This window comes from Myiozetetes cayanensis, unplaced genomic scaffold (genome assembly GCF_022539395.1).
Source record: "Myiozetetes cayanensis isolate MyiCay16 unplaced genomic scaffold, myiCay2020 scf4, whole genome shotgun sequence".
Lineage (NCBI taxonomy): Eukaryota > Metazoa > Chordata > Aves > Passeriformes > Tyrannidae > Myiozetetes > Myiozetetes cayanensis.
The window spans coordinates 12,058,696-12,078,003 of NW_026087631.1; the positions used below are offsets into that span (position 1 = coordinate 12,058,696).

The following is a 19,308-nucleotide window of genomic DNA, read 5'->3' on the forward strand; positions in this document are numbered from 1 at the left end:
CCACAGGTACTTTCAGTCTGAGAATCTCTATGCTCAGAGATGGTAGTCATGCAACAAGTGGTGCCAATCGAGTTGTTGGCTAATGGCTGTTCTCAGCACCCTGTGAAACACCACGATGGCTCAGGTGTCTCTTCAGCTGGCTCTATGTGTAGCAAGTGTAGCACTTGTAGATGCCAAAGTGTGTCTGGTTTAAAAGAAAGGCTTTGACCTAAAGATTTCAGCAAAGAATTTGTGAGTATTTAAATGATAAATTGTCAGGAGCAATGTAAGTGATGTGAGCATTAGAAGAGGACAGGTAGAGCAGAAGCCAGATCTGTAGCCTGGTCTATGTGCCAGCAGAAGTATCAGTTGTGGTCAAGACTGTATGTCCATTTAGGAAGCATTTTTTATTTATTTTGTCTGAAAATAATAAAGTTAATGAGGATTGGACAGATGAACAGACACAGGTGAAATACTAAATATTAAGGCCCAGAATGAGGTGATGGTAACACACATTGGACATCACTCTTTGTGGTCAAGTCTTGCTGCTCTCCCAGCCCAGCCAGAGCATAGGCAGAGCTCCAAGGCTGCTTTCATGGTCAGTCATTTACATGTTTTAAACCAGATAAATGTTTCAACTTGGAAGCAGACAGATTCCTCAGAGAAGGGGTGATTTGGTGATAAAGGTAACCATGCCTAAAACACCAAATAAATTCTGTGCAGACAGGTGAAGACAGATGTTTGAAGCAGACACATTCTGTATTCCTGCTGGGAAGAGGAAATATGTTTTTGAGCAAGACATGATTTCTCTGTTCCTACATGGTCCAGCCATTATTTTGTGCAAAGTCTGACCAAACTTGACAGCTCAGATTGTCAGAACAGGATTCAGGAAGAGGATGGACTGTGCATGTGTGTGTAGCTGTGCAGAAGATAGGAAATCAGTGATTGGATGCAATACTAGCAGAAACAGTTTCTTTTAAAATCCCTTTACAAATCATGGGTGCAGTAGGCTCAAACATCTGACAAACCTTTTCATGTGGAGTTCAGATACTTGGTAAAGCTGAGGTCAGGATTTTGTCTATAAGCTGCTCAGCTCATTGGAGACTAGAACAGGGATCCCCAGAGATGGGGTACAGTGTGGTTAGAGACAAGCTGATGGCTCATACCACCCAGCTCCTCCCATATGCCCCCTAGTTGAGTATTTTCCCTTATGGGCTCACCTCCTCCTGCTTCAAATCTTAGAGAAGTATATGTGTTTCATGAATATGAATGTAGATTTTATCTACCTTTGCTTTGTTTCTTATATCCTGTTTTACACTGCTAGAAATATCCCCTCTTTCTTTCACAAACAGTCCCACCAGAGAAATTTTTGGTTTGAAACCCAAAGGTGCCCACAGTGTTAAAGTCTTCCAGACATTTGTCAGAGAAGGCAGCATTTTGCACTCAGATGAAAACTGCAGGAGTAGTGCTATGAATCTCTCACTCATTCAGAATTCATACAGCTTCCTTGAATAAAGACACCTTCAATAAATGAGGCCGTTTTGATATCACCATTTTCAACAAGGCCATTTTTACTGGTACCCTGTAGGCTGCTCTCTCCCACCTGGGGAATTTTTCAAGGACTTTCTGTCACTGTCATCCTCCTCAAGTGTTTTGCCATCTGTGGATGGAGAGGCAAGCCTTTCATATATGAAATTCTGCAGAATTTTCCAAGTTTAGCATATGATTATTTTACATTTATTAATCTGATCCATATTGTGGTAGTCACATTTTATTTCTTCACATGAAAATTCCATGGGTGGAAGAAAACATTACGCCAATTTTAATTATTTCCAGCAGAAACTGTAAAACCCAGCAACATCTGTGTTTTCATCCACCAAGAACTATCAGCTATATTGTACTAATATTGTGGAAAAACTGGGGAAAATTATGTCAGACCAGAATTAGAAGAACTACTCCTACATCTATATGTTTACAGCACGATAAATGATCTTCACGATCGTTTGCATATATAATAATTCAGATTCATTTTTAGATTTCATGCTCTAATATTTGTGTCAAGGGAAAACAATACATAGTTGTAAATAAGCACTACTGCATCTATTGCATGCGGTACTTCTCTCTATTCATGCTATTCACAACATAATGCTCACTGTGATAAGGAGGGTCATTGATACAGCTTGCAGATGGCTAGGACATGAAGGAGCGCAGTTGTGTTGCAGCTGATGAGCTTGCTCCTCAGCTAGCATAGCAAATGGCTTTCCCTGATGAGGGTGGGATTGCACCAGGATGTGGAAAATGACGGGCATTTCTGTAACCGTTTTTGGCTATGGTTTTGTTAAATAAAACAAATCATCCCCCCATAGCATTGCTTTCAGCCTGAAGAAAAACCCTTCCCCCTGTTGGTAACACTGATAACAGTGATGCTCAGTGTCCTTTCTTCTCTCAATCACCATTCTCCCAGAGGAAGTGGTGGTGCAGCTGCCTGCCACAAGTGCCATTCTGAGGGCAGGAGGGGATTTGGAGAGGATAACAGGTGGACAAGAGCAGGTGGGCAACAGAAGCAGATTATAAGTGATCCTGCAGTTCAGCTGGAATGGACTTTTTCTGTCTTTGATATGATAGGGCCTCATTCTGTTTCTGTAATCTTAATAAAACTGCAAACACAAGAGAGATATTTTTTTCCTTCTCTCCTCTCACTCCCTAAAAGAGGCCCTTTCAATATTTTTCCCCTCCATGCAGAATTTGCAGGGGAACGTGAGCCCATGCCAGAAATCACTAAGTCAGGGTTAACACACAAGATGAATAGAAGAGGGCACATGAAAAGGACACTATATGGTTAAGCAGGAGAAAAAGGGTGTTTCAGAATAGGTGTGTATTGACAAAGAGCTGCATCCTTCCAGATCCTCCGAGGGACAGAAAGTGTGTGACTTGGCAGAAGTGGAAGTGCTTCTTTTATTTTGCTGCTTTGAGTTAGAGGAAAATAAATGTTCATGGAATAAACACAGACTTAGGCTATCCAAGGCAAAAGCCAAAAAAAAAAAAAAAAAAAAAAAAAAAAAAAAATGTGCTGCTTAGGAAACACTTCGCCTGCTAACACAAGAGGTTTCGTGAGTAGCCATCTAGTCTGGTATCCTAGTAATGAGTGACTGGTTCATCAGTGTTTATGCTTGTGTAGTTTATTTCTTTTCTGCTGCTGTTTTTTTGGAGTTGTTTTCTCTTTTGTTCTTCTACTCACTCATTTTTGTGTGATTTATCATGGTTGGCTTTGTATGCCTACTGCCTCCAACATTTTTTACTCTTTTGCAATCAAATCTTGCTGTAGGACCATGTCAGTCTTACCCAGGGGTTTCTAAGCATCCAGCTACCATGGAAAGACAATCTGCACTGGTGCACCAGATGTAAGCTCAAGACAGATGTGATGTAGTCACATCATGGTCATTGAAAAGCCCCCAGTGTATTTCAGCCACAGCTCTGCAAGACAGACAATGCACAAGGAGTTGGAGTTTCAATCCTTAGTGAGAGGTATCACACAGCATCAGCAAATTAAATTAGTGTCATAAACGCTTTATTGTAACTCATGTTTCCTGCTGTAAAACATGGGTCTCGGTCCAAAAGGATCCTTTTCATCTTGTGTCCTTAAAATTTTAAGTGCCATTTCTCTGGTTCCCTTTAAGATTTCCTGTCTAATGGCTAGCCATTCACCCTCACCCTGATGGGCATTTCTTCCTCACCCAGCCCTCTGTGGCCAGACCCTCAGGGCAGACCTTGGCCATGCACCATAGGGTGCAGCTGCAAGTGAGCAGCTTCTTCAGCTTCACGCAGTGCCAGTGCCTTGTAAGGACTGCCAGAGCTGGAGATGATCCCAGAGTGCTCTCTCTCAAGGCAACAGTGCTTTTCAGCCACCCAAGGACATACAATCTGCATTTTGATTCATGCATGTTGAACTCTCCTAGTGCCATGTTATGACAGTGGCATATCCACAAAGATTCAGTTCACCAGCTGCAGCAGATCTGCTTTGTATGTAATTGTAACCTGGGTTTGACCGAGTTTGTAAAAAGTTAAGATGTACCTGAAAATTACTAACACTGTTCTTTAGGCTGTTCTCACTTCTGTTACTGAGCAGAAAAATACGTCAAGGTTTTGGTGTAGGCTTAAGGCTTTCCAGAGTATGGCAGCAGGAAGCTTTTGGATATCACTGTTTTATTAGATGTGATATTTTTAGATCTTCATTCTTGGTGAAATCAATGCACAACACATTTTTGTGAGGAGAAGAATTTAACCTCAGTTTTAACTTATTTTGACAAATATTCCAAGTAAGAAGAAAAAAAAAAAGAAAAAAAGCTTTGTTTTCTTTCCATGGTTAACAGATGAACTTTCCTAAATCTGAAGTAATAAGAGCATGGCATTTTGGTGTTCCTTGCATTGTACCTGACTCAAAAATGTCCTTATCATGAGTGATGCTTTCCAGTATTTTCTAGGGTATTAACAGTTACATAACAAGTGAGCAAACCTGAGGCATTTTTTGTGTCACCATTTGCAAGCACTTAATAAACTGCTGGAGCCATTAGCATGGTGGGAAGTTTTGCTAGGAAAATCCCAGGGGCTAAAGTAATCCAAAACTCACTAGACTGAATGGGGCTGGCTTCAATGGCTTTTACTTCCCAATATCAAGTGAGCAGTCTGTTCAGAAGCTTGAAGGAAGCCCTGCTTGCACAAAGATGTGGTCCTGGGTGTTGTGTGCTCCCCTACTAGACACTGCTGTCTCATGGAGGAAAGGAATTGGAAAGTCAGCCTGGTCTGAGAATGGGGGCCGGGGCAGTGGAAAAGCCCATGTTACCCAAGCAGGTCTGGAGCTGGACAGCATGGACTTCTTGACTCAGCTCCAGGCTAGGCATGAGCAGCAAGATGACAACTTGCACAACAGTGACTTCCTTCCAGAGCTGGCTGGGAAGGCAACCCTTTTGTTTTTACCATTTTTCAGCGTAGCATGAGGTACACATTTAGTTGCTTGCTCAATTACAGTCCACATTTTCTTGAGTGCAGCCAATCAAGTCTCGGCACATAGGTTATCAGACCTATCTGAGATACCCCAGAAAGGCTCAGAAACTCCACTTGAGACCAGTGTTCAGTGCAGTGGGTTGCAGGTGGATTTTTCATGATAACTTTGGTCCTTTCTCAGGAGCAAATTCCAGCCATACAGCTTCTTGTTGCTGTTTTTAATACATCAGAAATTATGTCAATAGAATGTTCTGTTGTTTCTCAACAACAGATTTAAAAAAAAAAAAAAAAGAAGTCAGAAAATTGGAAGCTTTCAATTGCAACTTTGAACAACACTAGGAGAGCTTTCCTGTCAGTTCCATTGTTCCCACACTGGACTTTTCTGCTGCAGGCCTGGTGAGGATGCTGTCATTGTCTTTTGTCCTTGAATGTAGATTGCATGACTTGCAGTGTTCCCGCCTCTGATGTTGTTTTCCCAAGGCAGCCTATAATGAAGAAAATACATGCTCAAGCTAGAACAAAGTCCACCGCTGCCTCACTAGCTAGGAGGCTGAATACAACATGTACAGTTTCAGCAGTGAGTGGTTGAATTTGAATGATTGGCTTGGTTTCTGCAGAAACCAGCTCAGCAGAGCATCTCCATGCAGAGGGTGGACTCATTATCAACACAGACAGTTCTGCAAATAAAGAGATGCAGTTTTCTACGCTTATGGGAGCAGGGACAATGAAAAGACAAAAGACTCTAGTCCTTTGCATGGGTTTCAGGTACTCTTTTCTAGGGCTGCTGGAATCCAAAAGAGCTGCCGACAAAAGTTGTGAGGTGGATTCATGTGTTTAATGGCACCTCGGCATGGGAGAGTTTCATCCTCCCCATGCTGTAAGATTGCTACCAGACCCTAACAGTCACTTGGTCAAAGGATTCAGTGCTTTGCACTGGAAGCTGGTAGTTTGCCTCCCAGCTTCTTTCCCTTGGCCCGCTTTGTTGGTCAGCAAACTGACAGGCATAGAGTGGCACTGTGGCACCAATAGTTGCGAGCAAGCTCAGCTTGGGGATGCTTTTTGGTATGGAAAAGCCAATGTCTTGTCACCTGGCACACCCTGCATGTTTGCAAAGCCCTCCAGAAAACATTATTCTATTTGATCAATGTATATTTGTTATCCTAACATAAAGGTGTCTGCATAGTTTACAGTCATCACTGCCTAAACTGAAAATAGCTGGCACCTTCTTGACAGGCATGGCGAAAAGTCTGTATGCTATGGGAATGACCTGAGTGAGCTGCTAGACCTGCAGAGAACATAACTGAATTAAAAACAGGAGCAGTACGTTAACAACTAAGTACCAAAAATGACAGGAGAACCAGTTTGAAAACAGTGCCCAATGGTTAGTGCTGGGAAGCCCTTATTGCTGCTGCCTGCGCTAATCCTGCTCACTGGTGGTAAGACTGGTTTCCACTTCAGTCAAACATCTCAGCCAGGAAAATCACAGGAGCCCCATCTTCATTCTGACATGATTGGTGTGTAAGGACTTCCCCAGCAGTGCTTATACATAAAACTCCTCTAACCTTGGAAGGAGTTAGCACCTTCCTTTAATTCAGTATTCCCAATAAAGTACCAGGCATTAGATTTCATTTCTGCATTGAACTCTAAATTTTATTCTGGGCTTTGTTCTCCTCAGCTTTGCAAAACAGAGAAAGGAGGAGGGGTAAGGCTCTTTGGCTTTGACACTATTGAAGCCTGAGGAGCCTCTGAATTTCAATTGAATAGAGCCCTAAGAAAAGATCTGTTGAAGGACGGCATTTCAGTGCAAGAAGGATGTGTGTTTAGGACTTTCCATTACATAGTGAGGCTGCAATGGATTAACAAGACCCAGGCTTTCTTTTTCTTGAGAATTGCTGCCTGCACTCTTTTTCTATTAATGATGCTTCAGTCACAGCACTCACAGAAAGGTTTTCTTTGTTGTTATTAGTTTGAGAAGTAAATTGCCGCATTGTTTCTCCTGATCAAGAGATTGATTAGTCAGAGGTCTCTAGCTAAAGGGAAAAAATGTTCCTCATTATCAACTTTAAATGCAAATGTATTTGCCAAGAAGAGTTTCAGATGGTGAGGAGGGTGGGGATGGGGCATGGGGGTGTGCCTTGCTCTTTTGATGTGCTTCCCATAACCATTTACAGATCTTTGAAAGGCATCCTTCTCATCAGGTCAGTGAAGAAAGAGTGTGGGAAAGATGCCCTAGAAAGAGAAAATTAACCATTGCCACTTCCAGCTGGGTACTTCTTGTGGTATTTTGACGAGTAATGGTGCATTAGTATATTTGTGGGGTTTGTTGTGTTTTGTCCACTCTTTGTCTTCCTAGGTGCTTTCATAATCTGCTGGACCCCAGGATTAGTCTTGCTGCTCCTTGATGTTTGCTGTCCCCAGTGCAACGTCCTGGCCTATGAAAAATTCTTCCTGCTCCTGGCCGAGTTCAACTCTGCCATGAACCCCATCATCTACTCCTACCGGGACAAGGAAATGAGCGCAACCTTCAAGCAGATCCTCTGCTGCCAGCGTAGTGAGAGCGCCAACGGCCCCACTGAAGGCTCGGATCGGTCAGCATCCTCGCTCAACCACACTATCTTGGCTGGTGTCCACAGCAACGACCACTCTGTGGTGTAAAACCACAGCCAGCCACGTGACCGACAAAGAGCAGCAGGCTACACCACAGAGCGGGGTGGGTGCATGGGCCCAGGGAAGGTAACCCACTTACAACGTTTTCTTAAACACTAATGGACTACAAGTGCATCTTTTCCAGGGAGCCTGGCACACCAGTGCAGACCACCCCGTCCACAGGACTGGCCAGGCTGCAAGGCCTTTGATTTCTACTTTAAAATAAAGTAGAAGGTAGATGCCTTGAGGCGGAGGTCATTGATAGCCCATGGAAAGCTTTGCTGAGACTTTGTTGGACTTCGCGCATCTTGGTGCCAGTCTGAATCAACTCTGATTAATTAAGCTTATAACTGCTTCACTGCATTTACATGTAGCCACTTAGTATTTTTAAAAAGGGAGTAAAGGGGATAAAATTATGCCTATCATTTAATAGACATGTAATATGTATCACCATCAGCATGCTTGTGATGAACGTTTTCTGTGCAGGGAGTAAAACTGTGCTCTAGTCTTTGTATCCGTAGCCACACTGCCATAACTTCAGTAAAAACAAAAGTATTTTTTCTAACACAGGCAACAGGAAGATGATGGAAACTGACTCTTCTTACCTTCATTACTGGCGTTAGAGAATGCATGTTCTGTGTGTATGCAGATTGTTTTAATTATGAAAAAAAAAGCTCTTTGTAAAGTCTGCAGGAAAGTAGAAAAGCATAGACTGTATTCCAATGTTTGTTTAGATTATGAAATAAACAGTACTTTAGTCACAATGTATATAAGATTCTTCTTTGAAATGCAGTATGAAATGTGTAACGTGAGGGGTACCAAGTTTTTTATGGACAAGTTCTTAAAGTAGAACACATCCCTAGGGCTCTTAATGGGCTGCAATCAGGTTGGTAGATTAAAAAAATGTATTTATGGCATTGGAACGTTTTTCTTGTTTATGGCAAAAAGCATAAGCATTTTTAATGTGAAAAACAGTATAAGTTTTTATAGACCTTTTCTTGTAATTGAAAACTAAACACCTTTTGCATTTTTGCACTGAGAAATATTTGTAGGGTATCTTTTAAATTATATACCCTTCACTTCAAAAGCAGTGAGCCACTAAGAACCAAGGTACAATTTTATTTTGTGAAGTCAAGACTTTACAACGTAGTCATCTACTGCAAATGACTGGACCATGCTACAGATAATAGGCACACACGCACATTGCTATAAATAGCTAAGTTAACAGGTGGACTTTTTCATACCAGACTGTTTTGAAGAGAAATGGTACTCATGTGAATATCAGTTGCCAAGAATCACTGACATGAAACAAAATTGCTTAACAGGGTTAAATGTGAGCAAAGGTGGGATCTTGCTGATAAAAAACTTGGGACCTTTCTCTGTGAAACTGTATGTTCTCCTACCAATGTAAAATATATCAAGAGTAAATTCCTGGGGCCATTTTCCTCATTGTCATTTGCCTCTATACAAAAAAAAAACCCCCAACACCCAACAAAAAAATAAACACCCCCCAGAAAAACCACACAACAAAATCAGAGATGTATATCCTTCAGTGTACCCTAGTGAAACGTTACTTAGGGAACAATGTTCTCCCATTTGGGCACGGAAGAAATGGAGGGGAGAGAGTCAGCCCAGCAAAATCCAGTGTTTTTAGCATCTCTTGCTTTGAGGATGCATAAAATTGCTTGGAACAGGCAGTTTCTTGCTGAGGGAGGGAAGAGAAACAAGTGAACAAAACTTGCCTCCACTGAATAAAGTGAGATTTTTGATGCTGCTTTCAGGAAAAGTGAAATCACCTGACTGTCAAGCTGATTTGTGTGGACATTGTGCAAGGTGGAGTAGGCAGAATGGATAAACATAACATTATCTGCCAACTGACCAAGGTTTTTAATATAAACACTTGCTTTCAGCAAAACAGCTCTTTTTTTCCTGACTGTATTTAGAGCAAGTGAATGTACAGGTTGATTTGGTTTTATTCACATAACCATACTGAGAAAGAGAAGAACAGGCTGTATGAATTTATTCTTTAAAAAGCATCTGCTTGCTAATCCACTCATCATTTTTTCTTAGTGCCTGCTTGATGGTTGAACTAGTGCAGGTAAGCAGAACAGAGAAGAGGGTAGACTGCCTCCAAAGACAGGGGACATCTGACTGAAAAACAATTTCTATTTCTCAAGAGTGCTTGGACTTTTTTTCTTTCTTGGATCCAGTGAGAGCACTTTTTCTTGTCTCTATCATCCCCACAAAAAAAAAGAGAACATAGTGGACACTTTATTTTAGCTTTTTTGGGTTTTTTTTGGGTGGAGGTTGTTGCCCTTTCCAAGTGTCCTTTATACTGCTGAGGAGGGATGGTGTTAAAAAATAGCAGCAAATCATTCACCCTAGTTTACCCTGCTCAAAGTGTAGTGGGTTTTGAGAAGCCATGGGTGAATGATTCAAACCAGGGGTGCAATCATTCAAGATTGTGGGTGGGTGCAGAGGCCCCTTGTGAAGATGGATGCCCAAGGAGGCTTTTCTGTTGTCACTGTGATTGCAACAGATGGCAGTTGCTGTCCAGGTACATTCATCAGCCCCTCTCCAAGGAGGCACTGGACAATTTGAGAAGCCGGACCCTTTGACCCCTTAGCAGCAGCTAAATTTCAGTTGTCAGGTATATTAATCCAGGAGCACTTCTGGCAGCAGGTGGTTGTCTTCTAAACAGTGAAGTGCAATGCTTTAGATCAAAGGCTACAGGAGGCAAACATTTTACAACTGCACTAGAGGAACTCACTGAGCATTTGGCTGCTCTTTAAAAATTTAGTTAGTGCTTTGTGTTGTTGACATGTTGTCTCTATATCCTTGGGAAATCTGATCTGTGAACTGAGTGGTTCTTTGCAAGCTAGTGAAATTAAAGCTGCGGTGAGCAAAGAGAATAAAAACCAGAGCCTGCAATAGAAGGGTTCATTTGCTGTCTTCTTTAGAATGGTTCCCTTGCCATTTGTTTTTGTCTCCGAATTTTTTTAAGTTTTACTTCTCTGTTCAGACTTTCCAGCTTCATTGTGCAGTTATAGAACTCACTCCTGCTATGTGAAAACATAGTACAAACTACTTCAGGGAAAAAAATTGCCCCCCTTAATTTTACTTATCTCGAATTCTTCAAAAGGTTTTAGAAGACTTCTTAAAATACCAACAATCCTCCCACAGTCATTAAAATTCTTCTGTTGCTGGCTGCCCCTGGTCCAAGTAAATCCTCTTGAAGTTCAAATGTAATGGTGTTTGTGTCAGCAACTGTAGTGGTAGAGAGTTGTGTATTAAAAGGAATATGGTTGATGCAATCATTTGCAGGTCAAGGAAAATGTGTTTTTCTACTTCACGTTCTTTCAGAGGCAGCACAAGTCTGAAAACTAATTGAAAAGAATGGCCTTTGAATGAAGGACTACTAAGTAGAATTTTAATTCCCTGTTGCTATATAGAAAGAGGCTGGGTGACTCACTGGTCAAAAAAAAGCACAGCTTTCATGTAAAATTTGAAAGTATATTCTATGGAAGTATAGTCTATTTTACCCAGTATATTCTACGTATGTTTGACACAGTGCTTTTCTTGTCACACCCTTTTTTGTTCCGTGTGTTCTGAAATATCATGGTAGCTTCAGGCTGGCTTCTAAATGAGATACTGAAAGCTCAGCAGATAGGAGAAAGGGCAGACCAAATAAAGACCTTTTCAGTGATTCCTAAAACTAAGCATACCTTTCTGTCCATAGTGTACTAGTAGCAGAGTTTTTTGAATAGTTGCCACAAGATCCAACATTGCCCTTCCTAAATATTCACAGCTGTGGCACTGTTTAAACAATGTGGCAACAAAGACTCATAGTAGTCACTTGGTGAAAAGGAAAGGGCATGGTTGCTATCTTCATGGTGCAAATTAAGTCTGGGTAACTTGGATGTCAAACAGGAAAGGACATGTTTTTATGTCCAGTGTCTTGGTTCTGCTTCCCCTTCTGAGTAACTTTTCCATACCAGCATCAATTTCACCCAGTATGGGATTTCACTGAAATGATACTTTCCAGGTCACTCCATGTAGTATGGCTTTTGGTTTGCACCTCTGTGGTGGCCAGGGATTTGGCCATGGCCAGTCTGGATCCTAGGAGCAATTTTTCATGGGAAACTCAAGTGGGCTCCGCTTCTAAAGCAGGTTTTGCAGCTTTTTCTGAATGTCTGTGTTTCCCCAGAAGTATGCTACCAGATACCATACTTAACTACTGTAAAGCCAAGTGAGGTTTCTGTCTGTGACACTACCAGAGCCAGATCTCTCTTCTCACTGCAGTAGGTGTCCGCAGACTGAAACCACACAGCTTTTTCTGTGAAATAAATAAAAGCCCACCCAGCAGATTGTTTTTCCCAGGTGGAATTAAAAAGGTCACCCCCAGAAGGAGAGGCTTTGAATACAAACACCTGTGGTCTGTCTTTCAGTTGGTGTGAATCAAGGCAATGCAAAGCAGAGCAGGCAAAGGCATTTCTCTAGGGTATTGTCCCCATCCCATGCAGAGGCATGACTCCATCCCTGTTGTACCTGTCATCCTTTTGGGTCCCTTCTGACCACAAGACCGGATGGAGCCGACAGAGGTGAGCCTTAGTGAACTGGCTTTTTTTCCACTTGGTGCAGAAGTAACACAAATCAAATACAGGCTTTTCCTTTTTCTGGTTCTCTTTAAGGCTTTCTTGTTATTGCAAGTGTACTATCTTGTCCTTTCCAACCAGTTCTTGCTGTTAGCCATTGGTCTGTACTGTACACTGATGTCTGTATGGAAGGGATTTGCAACTTGCAATCTCATTTGTTCAGATAAATTGCTTGGGCTTTACCATTTGATTGGAAAGGCCACTTCCAAAAGACATATAGCTTAAAGAGCACTAACTCCCACATCTGTCCAGTGCCTCAAAAAAAAGTGCCCATATCTTTTCTCCCATTTTCCTGTCATAGAGGATTTTCCAAGAAGCTGTTTACCCAGCTCCTGTTTTTTAAGTTTATCAAGGAGAAAAAAGGCGGTTGATACTAAAAAACAAACCAAACCAAAATAAAACAAAGTGTCAACAAACAGAAACCCTACAAAACAAACAAAAATTAAAAACTACAACAAAACACAATACAACAATATTCAACAATGCTGCTGTCTCCTGCAGTACATAGAAATCCAACCCACTGATAGCTGCCAACATTTTTACAAGAGCCTCCATGAAATGTTCCCGTTTGCCTGTGATAAACTTCTGATAACCAGAAGTGTATGTGGGAGACTCAGGAATCTGTTCATTTGTTTTCCTGTTTAAATAAAGATGTGTTTGTAACTCACAAGTATAGAGAGAGCCAATAAGGCTTGGCAAACAATTTTGTTATAAGTGCACTTACTGTAAATGTTTAGAGGTTATATCTAGTACAATAAAGTATTTGGCATGTGTAATATGGAGTGTGAAAGAAATACCCTTTGTTGGGAGAGCTGGTATTTTGGAGGTGGAGAGGAATTATTCAAAAAACATGACTGAGACACAGGTCTCTTTCAAGAGACGGCAGAGGGCTGACACACAGGGACAAGGAAGGGACAGGTTATTTCCAGTAAATCACTTAATAATACATTCTGTTTCTGATTCTTACCTGCCCACCTTCCTTTCAAGCCCATATTTACACCAATTAACATCAGGCCTCCTCTAGTTGCTATATAGAAAAATTTCCTGCGTAGAGAAAACAAACCTGCTGCTTCTTTTCCCTTTCCCTCTTCTTTCCTCTCTTCCTCAGTTTTCTTCCTCTTCCTTTCATCCTTTACCTTACTTTCCTTTTTTGCTATACATAGACATCTTTGTCCTATAATGTGTCCACAGTTTTAACCATAGAAGGTCATTCATTGACTAAACCAAAGCTGGTTGGCGTATATATAGAAATGAATGTGTCCACACACACATCTGCAAAGCCATAGGAAGGAGGCAGAAATTAAATAAAAAGCATTATTTCAGTGCCGCTAAAGTATAGCTCATTTAAAGCCATTTACATGCTAACTCCTATTTCACATTTTGAAGGCAAGAGGAGTTACATAAAGTGTTCATTAACCCCCTGCCTTTTGTTAGAGAAGCCGATCACTTACACACTGATAGAAGCCAAGTGTCTGCTTCAGCAAATGAAAGAAAATAAAGTTGGTGTTCCTAATGGCTTGGGGCATTATTAAGTACAAAAATGAAAAAAAGAGGAGAGTTCAATTTTTTTCATCTCCCAGATCCTGGTGATTCATGACTAATGCCCTGGTGCTGGGCTTTCTGTGGCACATCATGTGCAATGTAAGGCAGCCCCGTATAGCTTGAGTGCTGGACATAATGATCAGAAAGCCAAAATACACAATTGCTAAATAAATCATGCCTCATGAAAATGCACTGCAGTGCCTCTGGGATTTTCTGTTTAAGCCCTGGATCACCATTTGCTGGGAAAGTCCGACTGTTTATATGGCGATCTGTTAACATTAAATACACAGCACGTGCAGCGACGCAACCGCAGCCTCAGCACGCAGTAGGCAGCACACAGAGCAGGAGGTCTGAGAGCAGAGAGCCAGCACATTTGAGATCACAATGCTCAGAGCCTGCAGTGCACTTCCCTGCATTGCATGGGCCAGAAGTCCCATTCTGCTTTGTGCCTTTTTGTGCCCCTTCAGGCCAGGCATGCCTGGGTGGACAGGTCTGCTGCACATGAGCTGGTCCCAGCAGAAGCAGATGCAAGTCCAAAGCATTTCTCCTCTTAACTGCTTAGGCTTCACACAGTTGTGGATCTGCTGCTCCCACCTCTAGTCCTTGCAAGCTCAACCTCTTGCTTAAAATTCTTGTCACCCCTCAAAGAGTCTGTCCAGCGTCTCATTTTCGTTGCCTTTCTCTGTGCCTCCCCCAGGCATCCTGAACCAGCTTTGTGTCAAACTGCAAGGTAAATGCCAATTGCTTTAACCACAGATGCAAATCCTTTGGAGGACAAGGTAGGAATGGAGTTAAATCCAGTTGGCAGCTGGTCACAAGTGGTGTTCGCAGGGCACGGTATTGGAGTCAGTTCAGTTTAATATCTTTATCAATGATGTCTGGTGGGTGTCACCATCCTTAGAGATATCTAAAAGATGTGTAGATGTGGCCTTTAGGGACATGGATTACTAGTGGGCTTAGTGCTAGGTTAATGGTTATACTCCATGATCTTAAAGACCTTTTATAACCCAAACAATTTGACGATTGCAAGGGAAATAAATAAATAAATATATACAATATATAGAGAACAAGGAAGTGAATAATTGTGGGGAGGAAGGGACCACACAGAAGAGACTCCCCTACCTTTCATGCAGGATTTGGTTTATGATCTTTTCAAAGACTTTCTCGCAAGTTCAGGAAAGAATTTTGGGTTGTTGGTCTTTTTCAAAAGGAAAGAATAATGCCTCTTCCACAGCATTACTTTTTTTTTTTTGTCTGATTGTTGGTTTAGGTGTATTTAATTTATTAAGAATTCAAAAGATCAGCTGAAACAAGGAAAAGCTTCTCATTTACCACCCACACTCAGCACAAAATTAAACTGTTTTTATATAAATGGTGTTTTACCACTCAAAGACTGAAGGATGCTTCAAGGCATGATACAGATTGGGGTTTTTTAACTTCTGTTTTTCCAAAGTTCATGATATCTGGATATTTTACAGCCTATTCTGCCACAGATTTTGAAGTTTGCACATTATTCTTGTCCTCAAGTGTCTCTTTGCAATCATGCTTCTTCAAAATATGTAAACACTCCTTAGTTCTAGGGAATTACTCAAAAATGTGCCTGGTTTGAGCTAGTCCAGCTGCTGCAGCCTTCCAGACCTCTCTCTTGTTTGCTCACAGTGAGGTCTAATTTTGAGCCACAGCTAGATGCTAGCAAGTGACAATTATTTTGTTTAGAAATTCTTGTCTCAGAGGAAACGTCAATAATGTGTATCTGTCCCTACAGCTAATTCAATGTGCTGCAGGCAAGCTGGCTGCCCCATGGTGTTTCTTCAACAGACACATCAGAAAAACAGACTTTACTGAGCTGGACTGGGTTAAGGGTTTGAAAAAGGTGACTGACCTTTCTTTTGTTTTTGAAACATCATTCCTACATCTTTGCATGAACATGCTTAGGGGTGAGCTGTTGTTTAGTCTCCAGATCATCTACCCTTTCTCCTACTGTTCAGAGATGCGCACGCTCATCTGTGGCCCTGATACCCCCAGAACTGTCAGTGGCAACAGGGCTGAGATGAGAAGTGCTCAGCATGGAACAGGTGCAGGGGCAGAAGGAGCAGAGGTCTGTCAAAATACTCAGTAATGGTCCAACTCTCGCCAGCACAGATTTGCACTGACTGACTGGTGTCAGCAATGCCCTGTGGGCTCCTGACCCCCGAGTGGGGCAGTGCCAACCACTCATTTTGGAGGTGACCAACACACTGGGAAGGACAAGGAAGTTCCCAGCCCATGCTTAAGGAAGTGAAGGTGAAATTGTGCTCCTGTGGACATCTGCAGACATCTTATTCTTCGCATTACTTTTACTTGTTTCTCTTTTTTTCTTCCCACATCATTTATTTTACCTCAAATGTCCAGGTGGGGACAGCCCTCCGGGGATAAAAGGTACCAGGCCCAAAGGGGCCCAGCAGCAAACTGAGATTTTTTGGGTTGTTGGTCAAAGCATCTTATGCTCAGAAGCAGGAATTGTGATGGTGACAGGCTGAGAAACAGCAACCTGACATGCCTATGCCTTTTTCCTTCCTTGTTCAGGGGAGAGGGAGATCTTTCATGTTTTGGAGGAGGAAAGGTCATTCTGATACCACAGGTGCAGCTTGGCAGAGTTGCTTCAGGTGGGCTGATAGCTCTTCAGGAACACCTGCAATGGAGGGCAGCCTTCTGGCATGGGAGGGGTGGCCAGGCTGGGGCAGCTGGGCATGACCACATCAAGCTGGCACAGACTTGTCCAGTGGGGGAGTTTGCTGGAAATGGTAGGTGCTGGTGGTTCAGAAGCACCAGTGTTTCTTGTGGATTCATTCCTCAAAAACATAACTAGGGGGTGGGGTATAGGGGGTAGGGAAAAAAAGAAAAAGCCTCCATATTTTCTATACAGTGGAAAACCTGATTTTCATTCCAAATGCTTAAAAGCACAAGCCATTCACAGTTGATCTTCCAGAGGGAGTGCACAGCAAAGTAAAGCAGCAACTGGGGCCCTTGACTGTTAAGACCTTCTTTCTTGTCAGCTGGACACATGCATAGTCTGTGTTACAATGTCTATATATTGGTCTGAAAACATCAGACACGTTTAATGATTTATTCTAAGTGCACACATAAAGCCCAGTTGCGACACAGGCAATGATTTTACTTAGACAAACTCCATGAAAACTTGCAGGATTAGAAGACTTTCACTTTAAAGGGGTTTCTATTTTATATTTCAGCACATAAAACTGACAAATACTGGGTAGCATTACTTTATTTTTTTCTAAGCAGAACATACCCTGAATCTAAGTGTTCCCAAATCCTGATAAAGCACAAAGAGCAACTACAAAGGGAGAAATTATGATTTTATTTTTTTTTTTGTATCACCATCCACAGATAACAGCTTCCTTTTTTGGAACCAACCATGTCAACTTAGCTGCTACAGAAGGGTTACTGTCCTTGAAAACTGCCAGCTTCTGAACCTGACTTGCACCCTCTGAGCTCAGGGAGGTTTTGTTCACCCTCATGAATTTCTGCCTTGCCATGGCTCTGCAGGTGTAGAGGGAAGCAAGGACCAAACGGACTTTGGGAAGGAGGAGGAGCTCTTGTCTTTCTGGGGTGTGAAGTCAGCCCAGGTGGGCAGCTGTGTCAGGGAGCCTTGCCAGGAGGAGCAGCCACAGGTGAGCCACAGGGCCATGCTGCGGGAGGAACATGAAAAAAAATCTTTGCAAGCAGTTATATGAAATAGAGCCAGGCTGGACTACACTCTTTCCTGCCTCTAGCACTTTACAAAGAGGTGAAATCTCTGTGGGGATACAGTGGAACACCGCTAAATTGTGGCTGAAAGAATTATATGGTTATAATGAACCCATAAAGTGGATTATAAGGATTGCAGACCTGGTCCAGAGAGCAAGGACATAAATGTTGTCTGGGATGAGGCTTCTTGTCAGTAGGCAGCATGGTGCTCCACAATGAACTCAGGATGGGCTCCTCTGCACTGTCCTTAAATTATGCTCTGTGGTTATAACTCAGCTAAAAAGGATGTGTCAAATTACACATGTATATGGCTGTGACAGCATTGAGAGAGTCTTCCCAAGAGTGTGGAAAAAATGGCAGCCTGATTGGCCCTCTTGCTTCTCCAGTAGCTCCCAAACAGTGGACATGTCTGGATTGCATTGCCTGGCCAGAAGGTTGACTGTGGCAGCAGAATCCATTCCATGGGAGATGGTGTGTATCAGGATGTGTGTATCCTGCACATAGAAGGGTGTGTGATTTTCTTTCTCTCTAGTATTTGAATAGCATTTTGAAAGTTTCTTGCAGTACAGCTATAGCCAAGCTAGATGTTTTATTAGTGAGCAGACACCAAGCAGTGGGGAAAAAAAAAATCTAAGCCATCTATGCAAAATTCAAATTCTTGCTTTTTCTATTCATGTTCCAGTGAGAACACTGGTATAAAAGGAAGTCTTTGTAACACAGTTGGGGTTTTTTTCTCTGAATGTCAGTGCTCTGTTCCTTTACTTGCAAGGCTAGCATTTCCCCAAAGCACTTGCATAGCTGAAGAAGCATGAAGTTTTGTTAGAATAATTTGGCTGAAAGTCAATAAGACTTTTTTTCACAAGTCCTAAATCACTCACAAATGTGGCTGCGTTCATTTTGCTAAGTTACAACTTAACTTAAGAGACACAACTCAGCTTGTGTCAAGATATCTGTGCTAGTCTACCATTGCTTGTGCTAGTCCAGTTTAATCTGGTTCAGGAACTAAAAGAAATTGCACCAGTAAAAGGCACCTTTGTTGCTGTGTCTTGTATTTCTGTCTGAAGGTGCAACCATTGAAGGAAAAACATCACATCCAGTCCAGCATGCACCAGTGAAATTTTTCTGGTGTAGGCCATGGACTCCTACGTAGCTCAGACACTTTTGAAAATATTGCTCTTCATCCAAATAAAGTAAAAGAGCAGCCAATATTCGGAGTAAGTGGCTTTGCTAGTAATGTTCCTTAATGCAACCTCCCACACGCTTCACCTTCAGTGAGTAACTCCATAACTGAAAAGTCTGGAGATGGTCCAAACAAAACAGTGTGTTTTCCATTAAGAGTAGAAAAAAATTACACAGCATATAAATTTACTATGAAGCCATGTTGTTTCCTATGAACTAACAGTGACATACGTGTGATTTTAATAAAGAAAACCATGATTTCATTAGTTAACACTGTGTGTAAGTCAAGCATACAATGAAAAACAAAGCAGATCCAGTCATTCATCAAAGAACTGTTCATCAATAAATATACATGAACCTTTGCAGTCACACTGCCAGTCTGGGTGGTCTTCTGCCTCCTTCTTCTTCCCTAACCATGCCCAGCCCATTCACAGTTGGATTTGCCCCCAGAGTCAGCAGTGGAGCACTGTGCTGAGAAGGGCTATGGCTGTGGTCTGGGTGCATGCCCCTCTCTTAGGGGCACAAGGCCATCACATGATGATGCAATGGAGTCACTGTA

At 42.1% G+C, this 19,308-nt stretch overlaps 1 protein-coding gene across 3 annotated transcripts in view; it reads left to right on the forward strand.

Moving 5' to 3' along the window:
- Positions 1-13,057, forward strand: part of LPAR1 (lysophosphatidic acid receptor 1) — a 72,467-nt gene extending 59,410 nt beyond the window's left edge. For all 3 annotated transcript variants that reach the window (XM_050329406.1, XM_050329404.1, XM_050329405.1), the window contains exon 4: positions 7,334-13,057. In XM_050329406.1, coding sequence (XP_050185363.1) covers positions 7,334-7,635 — 302 coding nt within the window. In that variant the 3' untranslated portion in view covers positions 7,636-13,057. The remainder of the gene's footprint in view (positions 1-7,333) is intronic.
- Positions 13,058-19,308: the final 6,251 nt, after the last annotated feature.